A 16,680-nucleotide genomic window follows, 5' to 3' on the forward strand; every position below is an offset into this window, starting at 1 on the left:
AAAACAAGGACAAGTCATAAAGTCTTGAATCTCAGACACTCATCTGGCTGAAGTAGGGGTTAACAACAAGACAGCCTTCCAAGAATAATGTTGCAAGGAAGCTGAAGCCGCAGGCTCAAAAGGAGCTAATGTCAGTTTCTCCAAAACAAAATTAAGTCCCAGGGAGGAAGAACAGGCTTCCTGGGAGGTCTAATGTGAAGGATACCTTTTAGAAATTGTTTTGCCTCAAACCTAGAAGCTAAAGGAGAAGATGAAGGCAGACAAGCAGAGATAGCTACAAGTGTGATTTGACAGATGAATAAGCCAACCCAGCATTAATCAAGTCACACAAATAAGAAAGAACCACAGGAACATCCACAGAGAGTGGATCCAGGTTATGTGAAAGAATTTAGAGAAAAAAACTCTTCTATTTGGATATGTAGAATTTCCTAGTATCGGGTTTCCTGGCCACCTTCACAACCCTAAGCATGCTCTTAGAGAAAGGATGTCTATAAGGGACATGTGGGGATGGATTAGAGATCCTTTGTCTTGTGTGACTAGGTTCACCCTGTGAGGTAAATTGTGATGACTGCCCTTGACGAAATGCCGAAGAGGAGGGAACCAATGCTGCCTTGGCCAAAAGGGAGTCAGTAGCAAGAGTCTGAGTTTGTCCTGTTGAATCTTGAACAGAACTTTTGGAATGAGAGGAAGGGGGGTGCATAGGGACACATCCCCTTCCAAGAAAAAGAGAGGGTGTCCACCTTCCAAACCAGAGGACTTGGGACTCTGGCACAAAATTGGAGACATTGTCTTTTCAGAGGGGAGGCAAAAATTATATATTTGAGGAGTACCCCACCTATGGACAATGTCCCAAAACACATCCCTGTGAAACATCCATTCATGGAATTGATCCAAGGACCTCCTCAAAGTGTCTGCCACATAATTTTGACCTCAGGGAACATAAACTCCTGAAGAGTCATAAGATGCTGAACCACAAGCTCCCATACCAAATCAGCAAATAAATGTAAAAAAGAGGCCCAGAGTAGTATCAGCAATATACAGTCTACAGACATTGCATTTTAGATAATAACCTAGACAAAAGGGGAACAAAATAACATCTTTAAATTATATAAATTGAGTTTCTGACATCCTTTTGAATGTGTGTGTGTGTGTGTGTGTGTGTGTGTGTGTGTGTGTGTGTGTGTGTGTGTGTGTGTGTGTGTGTGTGTGTCTGCATTGGTTTAAGAAAGCATTGCATTATTAGGGGTTATGCAATCATTCTGGTCAAGCCATATGTATCTCTTGGGCGGTCTGTTTATTATAGATAGATAGACATGCTGATTGATCCATATATAAGTACCAGGCAGCAAAGTGGAATACAAAAAAATGCCTTCATTCATTACAAACAGTGATAAAATTATTTCTTAAGTTGTGCTGTATGCTTACTTTGTACAACATGTACTTTTGAGACAGTTACATACCCTCTACCACATCAGGTGGTTTTCAGAGACAGACATAATTATAATTGTATTGCTCTGTGTATTACCTACATTTTTTTTATTTTATTTTATAAAAGATAACTGTAATACACTACTGCACACAAATGCTACTCATTTTTGATGTGGTTATCAGTTTTACATACCAGTGTTAAAGTCAACATTATGTTGAACCTTGTATGGTAAAGCAGTTTCATATGTAATCTACCTTATGGCCACTTTGCAATGAACATATTTCCATGTATAAAAGTATATATCTGCTAAGGCAAACAACTTCTATGTTCATGATAAACTAAACAATGCTAACTGGGCTTAGATGTTGGAGGTCATTTGTAAACCAGTAGTGGATATGTATTTATGACTGTGCTAATAAAAAGAAAATACATGGTAAAAGAAAAACTGTAAATACAGTACCTTTTTCACAGTTATTCCCTGTCCAGCCAAGACCACAGCTGCAGGTACCATCAGCAGGATTACATATACCTCCATTCATACACGAACATGTTTCTTGGCAGTTTTCACCGTACTTCTCCCTTGGACATACTTTGGCAAATAAATAAGTAAAAAAAAAAAGATATATATACATAAGAAAAAAAAGCTCATTTACGACATATATAATTCACAGATTTTAGAAGTCAAGATGTCCTTAACATAGCGTGTTATAACACTAAGTAAATGGATCATCATCTTGCTTCATTATTTAACAGCACTGTGAATTTAAAAGATAGATGAACATATCTGTCTCTGTCTAGTCTACAGTTCCTTAGGCTCTCAGAAGAGTTGTGCCACATCTTTTATAAGAATATACTTAAGGTTAGCAGAGTTGTATTAAATAGCATAATCTGTCAATAAATTTGGAGTAAAATATAATGGTGTCCAAAGAAATGATTGAAAAGTGTGTCATTTTTTACTTCCTACAATATTAAAAAGTACAGCTCCCAGCCTGATGTAATTTAAAACCCTAGTATCAACAATTAATGCTTGGAAATATTGACCTAGTGGAATAGTATCAATATAGTCTTTGAGGTAAGGATGACCTGAGGCAGCATATAGCAAGTAAGTCGGTCACTTAGGTCTGGTTCTACATAAGCACAGACTACACTGTCTAAAAATAAACTATTTCTGTTTATTTATATAAATATATCTATATCTATCTATACATGTATATGTATATATATATATATATATATATATATATATATATATATATATATATATATGTATATATATATATAGATATATCAACCATGAATGGCTATTCCAAGAGGTTAGTCTAATAAAAGTTTGCTGCTCATGTTCATCTTAGAAAGACACAGAGGATTATGGTCAAGTCTCTGATCATAACCAAGTTATGTGTTCAAAAAAATGGGTGTCGATAAACAATTAGCATCGGGATGGGGTTCCACGTAGTATATACTTATCTGAAACCAACTTCCTTTTCTTACAGTTTTAAATAGGAGTGCTGGGAAAAAACAAATTGCTCTGAACTGCAAAGCACATGCGACACACTAGTCTTCTGATTAGAAGCCTAATGATTATTTAACAAATCTTAAGTGGCAATATCAAGAAGAAATATCATCTTTACACTTGTACGAGCATATTGTATATGTATATAACAATAAAATGATCGTGTATGAGAAATCAATGAACAACTGCCAGCTGTAGATTTGATGATCTGAATGCATTTAAAAAGAAAATCGCAAAATGCAAGGCAAGTCCCAATCCAAAATAAATTTCTACTAGGAAGATAAGCCACTATGCCTATTTAAAAATGAAAAATTTACTCATGCATACAGTGATATTGGTATACAACACACAATCATTAAAACAGTTGAGGAGTATTCATTTTGTAGAATCATGACAAGGGAGATTAAATCTGAAGAGTTAACTTTTGTTGAATGGTAAGTATATATACCAAGATAAACAGTAACTTCTGCTAATGTTTAGATTACTAACAGCATTCCTTTAGTTTAAATTGTATGAGCACACACAACATACAAAATACCTTATAGTTATGTTACAGCAAAGGCAGTTTCATTAAAGTATACGTAGACTGACACTCTAAGAAGGGCTTTCAGAAACTGTTAGTGACAGTAGCTATGGCAAATTCCACTTCTCCTACACAGTTACAGTTTAGGGCCTTAATAGAAGATTATTCTTAAAGGAGATCAGAAACAGACAGATCATTATTCCTGAGTGGGGCACTAGATAATAATATTATTAAACCCAGCATTAAAGACTTCTATAGCTGCAATAGTAATTTTAGTGCAAGTTATTCCTTCGGTATGCAGGATATTTTAGGGAAGAAGTAAGCAGGAACCGAGGGATGAGATACCGTAATCATGCCAACTGAAACAGAAGTTCTCAAAGACAAATTCTGAAGCAGAGATTGCCAAACCATGTTTTTTTTTTAATATCTCAAATGAGATAAAGGAGAAGTCCTACCATCAAGGATCAACTTATACAGTGGAAATGAAGTGAAGAATTATTTACCTGTTGTAGCTGTTGAGCAGGTAGCCTCACTATGCTTGGGCCATTTCGTGGAGGAATCCAGAGAAAAATAAACCATTCAGAATACACTCCACTATACTGACAGTACTCATGTCATCTAAATCAGTATTAAAAGGATGCTCCAAAACAGTGATATTAAAGCTTCTAAACAGCAGATCACTCATGTAAGACTACCATCAAATCAAGCAATTCAGCAAAGAACTAGGTTATTACATGACAGCTTGTACTTATTTCCCTCTTAACGTGAGCCAAAAATGGTCCACATGCCAGGATTCCACAGAAAGGTTTCCAGTTCACTCTCTTAAATTTACAGACAAATGAATAATGTCACCTTAAATATCTTTAAAGTGAAATAAACTGAATTATCATATAGTCAACTAGACCAAAACAGAACAAGCAAACATGGAAATCTCAGGAGGGGTACTTTTGTATTAAATGTCTGCTTCCCTTAAAATTTTAGTGAGCTAAAGATTTTCTAATGTGTGCCAGACTATTGCTTTTCATATTAATGTGGCTAAAAAACAGTCACACTGTGAACATATAAATCTGCATTCATCCACTGAGCTGGTCTATAGCACCTATTAATATTTCCATACATTATTCAGAAGGATAAAACTGGAATTACTACTTTTTGTACCTCTCTGACATGTACCTAGGTGAGGTTGTAAGTGTTGCTGCAGCTAGTTAATCCAAAGGGATACACACACAGAGGTAAACCTGAATTTTACTAGTCAAATAACCCTAAACTATTTACTGCCTTCACAAAACACATTAAGATATGTCAATGTACATAACACATCTACCACGTGGGAAACTTCTAAGTCAGGTAATTATACTTCATTTTCACACAAGATACTTCTTGGGTTCTGTGTCACCTCTACCTTGCTACAGTATTAAGTTGTATAGAAAGACATTGTAATTGTCACTGTTTGTTTAAATTTGGTTGATAAACTCAGACCTCTTCCTACAACAACATGTTCCAGTGCCATAAAATACCCTTTCCCCTGCCAGAATCCATATGACCATCTTAACATAGGGATTGAAATGGGCTTGTGACTATAACAGGTAGTAAAAATGAAGTGCCTTCTTTCCTTACTCTTGAGAAACACTTAACAGTTTCAGTTTATAGGTTCTCAATAATCTCACAGCCAAGCAAGACCATCAGGAAACTCAGCCATACCACCCAGTACTGGTGGCAACCTAGCAGTGCCCCCAATTAAGTAGACTTTTCCCACATATTCCTGGTAAAAATTGTGATCTCCCAACCAGTAGATTGTATGACACTGAGAAGAGTAAAAGAGCTTTTAGTCTAGCAGACTAACTAAGGGTACTGAGACCTGAGATCGTTTGATGAGAGAATGTTGAGCTCTATCAAGCTGGTTTAGGTGCAGGTTGAGGTATAAGCCCAAGGGTGCATTATATTTTAAGATGAGCCTAATAAGGATAACTAAATTGGGATTATAACATCTTTGGGCCTTGAAGGATATTCTTTGGAAGATAGAAAGATTTTCTAACCACCACAGAGACACTGTGGTCCAAGCAGAGTCTGTTATCAACATACGTACAGAAATCCCTGCTGACATGTCAAATTTAAGTGGAATGTTATCTATATTTTAAGCAGTAGTGGTCCTAAATTTATGAAATGGAATTTATAATACATTTTTTGGTGTTAAGGGTAATCCCATGATTAATACACAAAGCTTTTTTTTGGTCCAACCCTTGCTGGAGAATTTGAGTACCAGAATAGGATTTGATGACCATCTCCAGTTTGTAGTCATCAGCAAAATTGATCAGACAAAGTTCCTTGATATTGACTTTTACGTCACAGAAATATATACCAAAGAGGAGAAGGCCCATGACAGAGGCTTGTGGGATACCACTGGTGACATTTTTTTATGTAGAACACATACTTCCAATCTTAATGGTCTGGGTTCTACCAGACAGCCAATTACCAATCCAGCAAAGTATGTATGTGTTAATAGGTTCATAGGTTCATAGGTGTGTACTAGGCTAATGGCCCTGGAGCCTTTACAAGCCTAGGTCATAGAAGTGCCCTGGCATTGTGCCGCCCAACATTAATTCCCAATGCCTCTATCAAATAGAGCCATTGGAGTGATCCCTGGGGTAAGCTTTCTATTTCCCATCCACTCATCAAGATTTCTCTTGAGGAGGGCCAGTGAGGTGCTCTGCTTGACATGTATGGGAAGTCTATTCCAGAACATGGTCAGTCTAAGGGTTATGAACCTGCCCCTTCAGCATGTTCTGTTGATTGTGGTAATGAGGTTGAGGACTCTGGAGAGTGTGGTGTGGAGGGATTGGGATTTCTTCCTAACACTAAGTTTGAGAGACTTACTTACCAGTTTTAAATATCTGTTATAATGACAAGTTTTAATGTAGGCCAAGAGCTTATTCTTTCTAGTATAGATTTTGTTAATGTGGTAGTTCCTACTTTTTGGGCTAAGTTCTAAACTTGCCTATATGCTTATTCTAAGCTGGTATAGATACCTCAATGCATCTATCCATATCCACTGTCCAGATTTTCACTGAATGTCTAAACTTTAGCATCATATGTTTGGTCTGCTTTACATTTGATCTGTAGTTTTCTAGCAAACCACTAAGGACACCAGTTTGTAGATAATGGCAGACATTTGAGTTTCAGACCTCATACCCTTCAGAATAAGCATGCTATTTCAAAAGTTGTTATTGTAGCAATGTTCTAAGCTTACAAGAGAAATAATTAAAATTCATCCTTGACTTTTGGCCTCTGCTCTCCCATTACTTATGGATTTGTCCAGATTTCTTGCATTATGAGGATGAGAGGTATGCATCTATCCAACAGAGAGTAAAATTCAGAGCAGTAAGCAGCCTCAGTTACAAGGTTTGTTGAGGAGCTATACCATTTGTGATTTTTAATAAGATCAGTAAATAGTAACTAACTGGTCTTGGAGTAATCCCTGATTATAGAGGAATCAGTAAATAATTGGTCTTGGAGTAATCCATGAATATAGAGGAAATAGTAAATTATTGGTTGTGGAGTAATCCATGAATATTGAAGTATAATTGGTCTTGTACATCCGTGTATATAGAAGAATTAGTAAATAATTGGTCTTGATGTAATTCCTGAAAACAGAGGAATTAGTAAACAATTGGTCTTGGAATAATCCTGGATTACCGAGGCATTAGTAAATAATTGATCTTGGTCTGGTGTAATCCCTGAATATAGAGGAATTAGTAAATAATTGGTCTTGGAGTAATTCCTGAATATAGAGGAATCAGTAAATAATTGGTCTTGGAGTAATCCCTGAATATAGAAGAATTAGTAAGTAATTGGTCTTGGAGTAATCCCTGAAGATAGAGGAATTAGTAAATAATCAGTCTTGGAATAATCACTGAATATAGAGGAAATAGTAAATACTAGGTTGTGGAGTAATCCCTGAATATAGAGGTATAATTGGTCTTGGAGTAATCTGTGTATATAGAAGAATTAGTAAATAATTGGTCTTGAAGTAATCCCTGAAAATAGAGGAATTAGTAAACAACTGGTTTTGCAGCAATCGCTGAATACAGAGGCATTAGTAAATAATTGGTCTTGGTCTGGTGTAATCTCTTAATATAGAGAAATTAGTAAATAATTGGTCTTGGAGCAATCCCTGAATCTAGAGGAATTAATAGATAATTGGTCTTGGTGTAATCCCTAAATATACAGGCATTAGTAAATAATTGGTTTTGGAATAATCCCAGAATATAGAGGAATTAGTAAATAATAGATCTTGGAGTAATTCCTGAATATAGAGGAATTCATAAATAATTGGTCTTGTGTTAATTATCTGGGGCTACAAACCAGGCTTTCATTATAATATATGAAGGATGTAATAGGATTAGGCAATGTTTAATTCCCGGAATATAGAAGTGTTATCAGAGGGCAGCAAAACAAGCTTGGATTATAAAATAGAAAAGATGGAGTAATATTAGGCAATGTCTCATTCTCAAGGTGTATAATAGTTAGGCTTGATTCTACACAGCAGAATTCCAGCAGTTGTTTTATATCTCAAAATAAAAAGGGAGAAAGAGAAAAGAACTGAAAAGTGCATATGATAAAAAGTAGTTCCACGTAATTTAGGATTTTCATGGCAAAAACTGTATTAGTAAAAGTTTCTGGTTTCCTTAAGATAGTGAAAGGTTATAGGAAATAACTACAGCGTTACAGTAAAATAAAGACATTTTTAAAAAGTTATTAGTAGACTTCCACAACTGGTGAAACATTCCCAAAAATGTTGTCAAAATCCATCAAAATAAATCCATGTGAATAACCAGAGAAGATTTAATCCAACTATTGTATCTGTCTTATTAAAAGCACAGTGAACTTTCATAAATATATTTATCCATATACCCCTTGCCCCAAACAGAATAAAGACAGAAAACAAAATTGTTCATCCATTTTATTAATGTATGGAAGCTTCCAATAATAAATAAATTTTGAATCATATGTATGGGATAGGTAGGAGTTAACCAAACGCCCATGCCAGTGAGGACAACCCACCCTCAAACCTGTCTACAAACATTCCCTTCCCCACCTAACTTACCTTTCTTCCTGTCACTTGGCTTCAGACCTAGCACTTCCTATTTCCCCACTAAAATCCTCACTTCCTTCTCCTTCCTAATATACCTGTTTGCTACACTAAAAAACAGGCAGGCATACATGTGACAATACATTTGCCTGTCAAACTGTATTTGTCCATACCCCAAACACAATAAAGACACCAAAAGAAACATTGAGACAATTTTATTAATATATGCACGCTTCCAATAATAAATACAATTCTAACCATAATAACATGAACATCAGAGCACAAGACAATATAAAACACATTTAGTTTTGGCAGTGTAGTAAATGCTAAAAAAACAACAAAATTACTTCAAACTGCATTAAACATACCTCTCACTGCAAATCAACCAATACCCACCCTGGAGCAATGTGCCACCACTCAGCCCAAATTATTCAAATAACTGAAAGGAAGGAAAGGGGAAAAAGAGGATCCCCTTCACTGAATCTGACTCCTCTAATGCTGCCCACCAACCAGCGTTAAAGGCAGACTTTTCCCTCTTTCCACAAATGGTCCTCACCCTACCAAAAAAAGGTCATGCCTGAAATCCCTCCATCAAGTCTTTCAATAATAAAAGAACACACACGTTAAACAAATCTAAACCAAAGCATTTGTTTTTGTTGTAGGAGAGCTGTCAGTGTTTGGTATAATTTTGCATATTATATCAATCAAAGGAACATAGTTGATATTTGAAATTCAGCAGGTACGCACATGGTGTCAAACTAACTCAATAAAGTTGTTAGTGGCATAAGTGACATTCAGGGACAATAAACAAGGAACAGGCCATGAAGAGGACAGATGAACATACAATGGGGTACTTAATGTAAAATTCCCAATCATAGCATATTGTGTGTAACTTCCACTTATATGCTAAGTGGGTAAATACATTTGATTTCACAGACCGTTTTTGTCACAAAACAGGTCATAACAGTATATTTAGTTCAAGATATTTATGAATATTTTAGAACAGTCAGTCAACCAGCATGTTTTTGGAGTTTGACGCAAACAAGGTTATGTGGTATAAAGAAAAGCAGACACAAAGACAATGTGAAAAATTCACAGATAAAGTAATCAGAGGTTATGACTGTTCCTTACATACAGACACTCTGAGGGAAGAAACATTAGCAAGGAACCACTGAGTTTCTAAGATTAGATATTAGTGTAAACATTTCTTCTGAGCTCCAGCAAGATTATGTGATATGATAAAGTATATATGACATTTAATTATTAGCATTTGAAGTGTAAGAAACCTATCACTGAAGTACATATTTTCTCAGTAATGTACCTGGCTTATTTTTCAGGACACTGGATTTACATTATACATTTTGCTGCATGGTTTCCATTTTAAAATTGTATCTAAAATTTGTAAAAACATTAAGTAGTCAAAGACTTGTGAGGAGCCTATAGATTTTTATGCACAGACCATAAACAATGATATCCCTGTATTATCTAAAGAATTTAACAGCAACTAATATGATCAGGGAGAAATTTATGAATGTCTTTTCTTCTAAGATGTAATTTTTTTTTGTGTACTGTAAAAAATGGAATATTGCTGTTAACAAATAACACAACTGGAAGACAACACTGTAGTACTCACCCCTGGAGATTACTTACATCTAAACCGGTCACATCAATACTTAAAATTGCATTTCTGTATGTTTTCCTCTAGTTTACAGTTTTAGACTCTTGGGACTAGAATGCTAGGTCCCTCAGATCAGTTATTTATAGGGCATTATACAACGACCCCCCATTAATATTCAAAAACGTGCACGCTGATTGGTCAGCATGACCGTTGTAAATCAGGGTTATAGTAATGGAAAAAGGTCCAGTTGCCCAGACTTTTTCCATTACTATAACTCTTTGTTTTACAGCAATGGAGAACACAAGATCTCCGTTGCTTCACTCTGTCTCGCTATGTTAAACGAGTTTAACATAGCAAGACAGCTTTAAAAAAAGCAACGGAGATTCTCCATTGCTTTTTTAAAGCTGTCTTGCTATGTTAAACTCCTTTAACATAGCGAGACTGTTTGTAAAAAGCAACAGAGATCTTGCTTTCTCCGTTGCTTTTTTCAAAACTGTCTCGCTATGTTAAATGGGTTTAACATAGCGAGACAGCTTTAAAAAAAGCAACGGATATTCTCTGTTGCTTTTTTTAAAGCTGTCTCGCTATGTTAAACTCCTTTAACATAGTGAGACTGTTTGTAAAAAGCAACGGAGATCTTGCTTTCTGCATTGCTTTTTCCAAAACTGTCTCGCTATGTTAAATGGGTTTAACATAGCGAAACAGTTTGTAAAAAGCAATGGAGATTCTCTGTTGCTTTTTTTAAAGCTGTCTCGCTATGTTAAACCCATTTAACATAGCGAAACAGTTTGTAAAAAGCAACAGAGATCTTGCTTTCTCCATTGCTTTTGCCCACAGCTCTGATGTACTGCATAGGCATATGCATGTGCAGTACATCAGAACTGCCGCAGAATACCAGACAGCTGCAGAAGGGCAGCAAGGAGGCTTTATGCAATGCCATTATTTAACAAAAGTAATTTTTTTTTTCTTAAATAATGTCACTGTATAATAGCAATAACCCTCTTCTGGGTGTGGGTAATGCTGGATTTACCCACGGTTGGCTTTGTTTGGCCACTCGGGCTTCGCCCTCGTGACCAAACCACACCAACCGTGGGTAAATCCAGCAATACCCAAACCCAGGCATGGATTATTGCTATATTATACAACGATCCTCCATTAATATTCAAAAACGTGCACACTGACCAATCAGCGTGCACGTTGTAAATCAGAGTTATAGTAATGGAAAAAGGTCCAGTCGCCCGGACTTTTTCCATTACTTTAACTCTTTTTTTACAGCAATGGAGAACGCAAGATCTCCGTTGTTTCACAATGTCTCGCTATGTTAAACTTGTTTAACATAGTGAGACAGCTTAAAAAAAAGCAACGGAGATTCTCCGTTGCTTTTTTTAAAGCTGTCTCATTATGTTAACCCCATTTAAAATAGCGAAACAGTTTGTAAAAAGCAACGAAGATCTTGCTTTCTCCATTGCTTTTGCCCACATCTCTGATGTACTGCGTAGGCATATGCATATGCAGTACAACAGAACTGCCGCATAATACCAGACAGCTGCGGAAGGGCAGCAAGGAGGCATTATACAATGCCATTATTTAAGAAAAGTAATTTTTTTTTTTCTTAAATAATGTCATTGTATAATAGCAATAACCCACGCCTGAGTGTGGGTAATGCTGGATTTACCCACGGTTGGCTTTGTTTGGCCACTCTGGCTTCGCCCCCGTGACCAAACCACACCAACCGTGGGTAAATCCAGCATTACCCACACCCAGGTGTGCATTATTGCTATATTATGCTTCTGGGAAAGATGACTAGTATAATGAGCAATCACTGAGGTGCTATACAGCTTGGAAAATATTTTACGTATATATTTTTTTAAAAAACTGAAATGTTGTGCATGTTTTGTTGTGGGTCTGAATGGTTCAGTACTTGTTTTGTCACACATAGTTTCCTGTGGTGTTAATGCTGTTTTGAAGGTCAGATGGCTTGGCATAAACAGAAATGGTGACTTTTGCTTGAAACTCATATTTTCTGTTTAATGGAGTTAACTCTCTGGAGTTGGTTTATTTAGAGACCAAATGTGTATGTGTGTGTGGGTGTGTGGGGGAGGGGGGGGTAGAGGGGTATGGGTGTGTGCAAAGTCCTAATACTCCCAAGTACAGAGAGGCACAGCTTCCATGTAAAAGTTATTTTTATGTGTTTATTATAACGGTGTACAGTTTTGTGAATTTCAGATATTGTAGTTACATTTATTTGACACTTAGCAAAGTGTGGCACATTGTTTTATTATGAGCTTACAAAGCCATTATCCTCCAATAACTTGTGCTAAAATGAAAAGGAAAGGAGGGTTGAGACAATGCATCAGAAACAGATATTGGCTATCAATGCAACAACAAAAGTGATTTCAAACCGGAAAACCAAGCAATTAGTGCTGGACCATCAAGCTGTTACTGTTCCTTAACAATCAGTCATTCACTAGGGAAATTAATAATCTGTTGCCTTTTGGAATTATAGATTCCCTGAAGGGTCATTTTATGCCTGGTCAATGACCCAAGGTCAGAATAAAATCCTGCAGCTTGTGCCGATGAAGACCTTAACTATTATGCCAAACCCACCCCCCTAAAAACTGCTAAGGAAATCCTGGAGAACAAACCCAGTACCTCATATATTCAAAATATACACTCTATTACTGAACTACATCCCTTGACATAGCTGTGAATAGCATGATTCTGAGACAAAATGGATGGAAGGATGGGTTATTTGTCTTACATCTGAGATGTGATAAATCAAAGGTAGGATTTCTTAATTAATAACAATTGTCTTATTTGACATTTGGGGAAGTGATCTGGTCTACTGCACTCTCAGTTTAGTCACAACTTTCACTAAACAATCTATAATAACCTGTCAAACTGCATGTTTCTGGGAGGTGTGAGGAAACTGAAGAGCCTTCAGTAAGCCTGTGCAGAGAAAGAAAGGCATGCAGACTTCACACAATGATTTGAGGTCAGGACTGAACCCTGGGTATTGGATGTCAGGCAGAAATCTTAGCTACTAAGCCAGTGTTTAGACTAGTTGAAGTGTTAATGACTGCAATGACCACCACAGAAAATTCCTATGAAAAGTGATTTTCTGTGACAATCATACTTTTGGTATTGGCTTGACTTATATAGTTTGCAGTACCATAAAGAAGTGATGCCATATCTAATATATTACTCATGGGACTAGTATCAACAGTTTTACATCAATAGTAATCAGTGTCTCTGTGAGTACAGGCATTGTACACAAAAAAAATTACAGAGAGGAAGAAACCTTCACCTGTTCACATTATGCATAATAGGCACATCTGAAAAGACAGGTGTTGGCTCTAATTCTTCCCTCATACTTCTCAAAGTTTCAAGTTAACTAAAGCTTTAAACAAATATTAAATACTTTAGATATTATCTCCGGTGTGGTTTATCTCTGTTCCTGGACCTGAACCCTGTTCCTGTGTGTAATATTTGAGTTTGGCATTTCCTTTAGTGTGGTAACTAAAGCTTTAATCAGATGATAAAAAAATGCCCAAAGCGTGAGCCTCTCAAAGTATTTGTATGTGTTTTCTAAAGGGATGCAAGCCCCTGTGCACTTTCCATATGTTGTGCTTTGCGCCCATACCTCCCTTATAAAATGCACTAATTCCATGGCTGCATAACTGTGGAAAAGAGGCCACACACAGTTAACTACTGCCAACAAGCAACTAGTAGGTTCATTGGCAGTGACTTTCTATAGGAAATGGCAATCCTCAAGATTAACACTGGCAAGTTACAAGCGATAAGTTGAAACTTTATCCATTAAATGCTCAAGAATAGTAGGGTAAAGGAAAAAACGCTATCTTATATTGCATGGTTACCCTTGTAAGCAGAAGGATCTAGCAAAAAGCTTCTTAGACACTTGCCTAGAGAGCTGTTACCCAGGGGTGGGGGTATCATGCGACAAGTAAATTTTTCATGCCTATACTGCAAAGTCATCCATATATTGCCTACAGCACATGCGCTACCCAGATCAAAACCCTGTTTCATGGTTAATGAAAGACTTCCAGATGCAAGAACACAAGTTAATGAATACTATAATGTTCATGTCTGTGATATTTTATTAAAAATGTGCTGTTCACGTTTGAACATTTTGTGCAAAAGCAGTTTTTCACATCCTCATTCTTCCCCCTACCTTTTTGTTTATTTTGCTGCCAACAGAGGACCTGAGGCACTCCACATCACACATCTCCTAAGAGACAGGGTAACTTTTATTTCTCAGAGCATCTACTGCCTATGAAACAATTACAGCAAACATATTACTTATTTTCTCTGACAGTGATTCATTTATACTCTAATTCTGTATTGAGCAATGCAATGTGGACAGATGCATGATGAAAGCACAGTACAAGTCAATGAGCTGATGAAACTTATATCGATGTGAGCAAAGAACCATCTGAAGTTCTTGGCAAGTTCCCATGCTCCTAATTTTAAATCAATGCACTTTGATCAAATGTTTTATTTTCCCCCAGACAAATGTAACATGTATAATCTCTTTTATAAGCATTTTAATGTAGTAAAAAGGTGCTGGTCTCTTGATGTGTTTTTTCACCCTCTGCATGTAAAAGGAACATCAGTAACCTTTTTTATAATTATTTTATTGTAAACAGTTGTAAACAAAAAAGTTATAGGCTAAAGCAGCATTTCAGAATTGTGCATCCATGCCTCTCTTTACAGGTGAAGGGACTGTTGCACCTACAAAATTTAGATTTTTTTTGTTTGTTTGTTAATATAGATGTGCCATCAAACTGCACACTGAGTTACAAAGCTGAATGAATATAATAATGCACTGGGGATGAAAAGGAACATATCATTATTATTTTATTAACAGTCATGAGTATGTTTATTATATTATAGGTTCATAGGTAAGAACTAGGCTAGCTGCCCTTGTGGCCCATTTGAAGCCTAGCCACTTTCCCTTTTTGTGTTTGAATTAATGTATCCCATTTAGTTAGAGATTGACTTTACCCATCCCATGGTTGATAACTATATATTAGCCCTAATGAGAATAACTGGGGTTACACCATAGATAATTTGAGGGGACCCATGCATGGGATAAAGCATTTACGAGTTGCCTCTGTCCATTAGTAGTACTGGGGGCAGTCCTGAGGTACATTTTCCATTTCCCATCCATAGATCCCATCTGTGCTGGAATATGAACAGAAATTAACTTTGCTTTATGTGGATGCAGAGTTTGTTCCAGATATACATCTCTCCAAACTGTTCTGTTGATGTTGCAGAAGAGGTTTTGATCCCCAGACCAAGTATTTCTGATGTCTTTTCACTTGCTGATGTGCAGCAAATCCATCAGTACTGGGTCAGAGTATGTGCTGTATGCCTGACACAGGTCACCTCTTAGCTGGCTGTATGATACCGAGTATAGTGACAAGACTTTGAGTCAGCCTATGTAGGCCATGTTGTTTAGGCCTTGTATCCTTTCAGTAAAGTATCTCTGTGAGTATTCCAGTTTTAAGGGGGCATTTTACTAAATGATTGGCCTAATGAGGATGTAGTAAAGAGGGACAATGGCATCCTTATATCTTGACATAATTACTTTTTTATAATCTGTACAAAATAGAAAAATGTTGTTACAATGGGCATATGTTGGTCAAAAGTTTGGTTACTGTCCACATAAGTTCCCAAAACCTGAACAAGGTGGTTAACTCTTAAGGGCATATTGTCAATGTGGTAATTCCCTGAGGCAGATGACTTCCCAAAGAATGCAATAATGCCTTTTTGGCATTTAGTTTCAAACCATGATTTTGATACCAATTATTAAAAATGTGTTGCACGTTACAAGGTTGTAGAAGATGACAGATTTGTGCTTTTATAGCTGCAGATGGATTTGCCACAACTGCCTGGTGTTATACTTGTACAGCTGCACAAGAGTTTATGGTCAGGTTTACAGATTTCCATATGACTCAACTGCGTGCTTTAGTAAAGTCCATGATCATGTGACCAAAGCAGAAGTGTCTTGATAGGCTGTCTATAAGAATAAAAATGACATCATATTTACTTACATACATAAAGCACTGCCTTCATAAACTTTCCCTTTGTTGTAAAATGTTATACAGCTATGACTTACTGATTGACATTTCATTGACTGAGTTACCCTACTGGCAATGTCCACTGTCAGAGGGGAATCAGGGCATATACAATTACAGTGCGTATTCAAAATGCAATCAATGGGCAATAGCTGTAGTAGGTTTCATTAGATAACACTAAGATGCATAAGTATACAATATTCATGTACAATATATTTACAGGAAAGGGAAGAGACTGGCATGTACCTAGATTAAGGAGATTAGATAGAGAAAAGGGATAGAGAGAAGAGTAAGCTAGTAAGCAGGATGGTGAGTAAATTGGTTACATAATGATGAGCGAATCAGAAAGAAGTAATGCGCCACAGTAAATCTGGAAATCATCTAAATAAGGTAAATGCATGTAAATA

General features: G+C 36.5%; 1 protein-coding gene across 1 annotated transcript in view; it reads right to left on the reverse strand.

The window, feature by feature from the left end:
- The window catches only part of LOC122801191 (multiple epidermal growth factor-like domains protein 6), a gene marked incomplete at its 5' end in the record, with an annotated part of 1,094,182 nt that overhangs the window by 118,168 nt on the left and 959,334 nt on the right, over window positions 1–16,680 (reverse strand). The window contains one exon of the mRNA XM_044070750.1: window positions 1,890–2,018. Within this exon, the coding sequence (XP_043926685.1) occupies window positions 1,890–2,018 (129 nt within the window). The remainder of the gene's footprint in view (window positions 1–1,889; window positions 2,019–16,680) is intronic.

This window comes from Protopterus annectens, chromosome 4.part1 (assembly GCF_019279795.1).
Source record: "Protopterus annectens isolate FY-2018-M chromosome 4.part1, PAN1.0, whole genome shotgun sequence".
Lineage (NCBI taxonomy): Eukaryota > Metazoa > Chordata > Ceratodontiformes > Protopteridae > Protopterus > Protopterus annectens.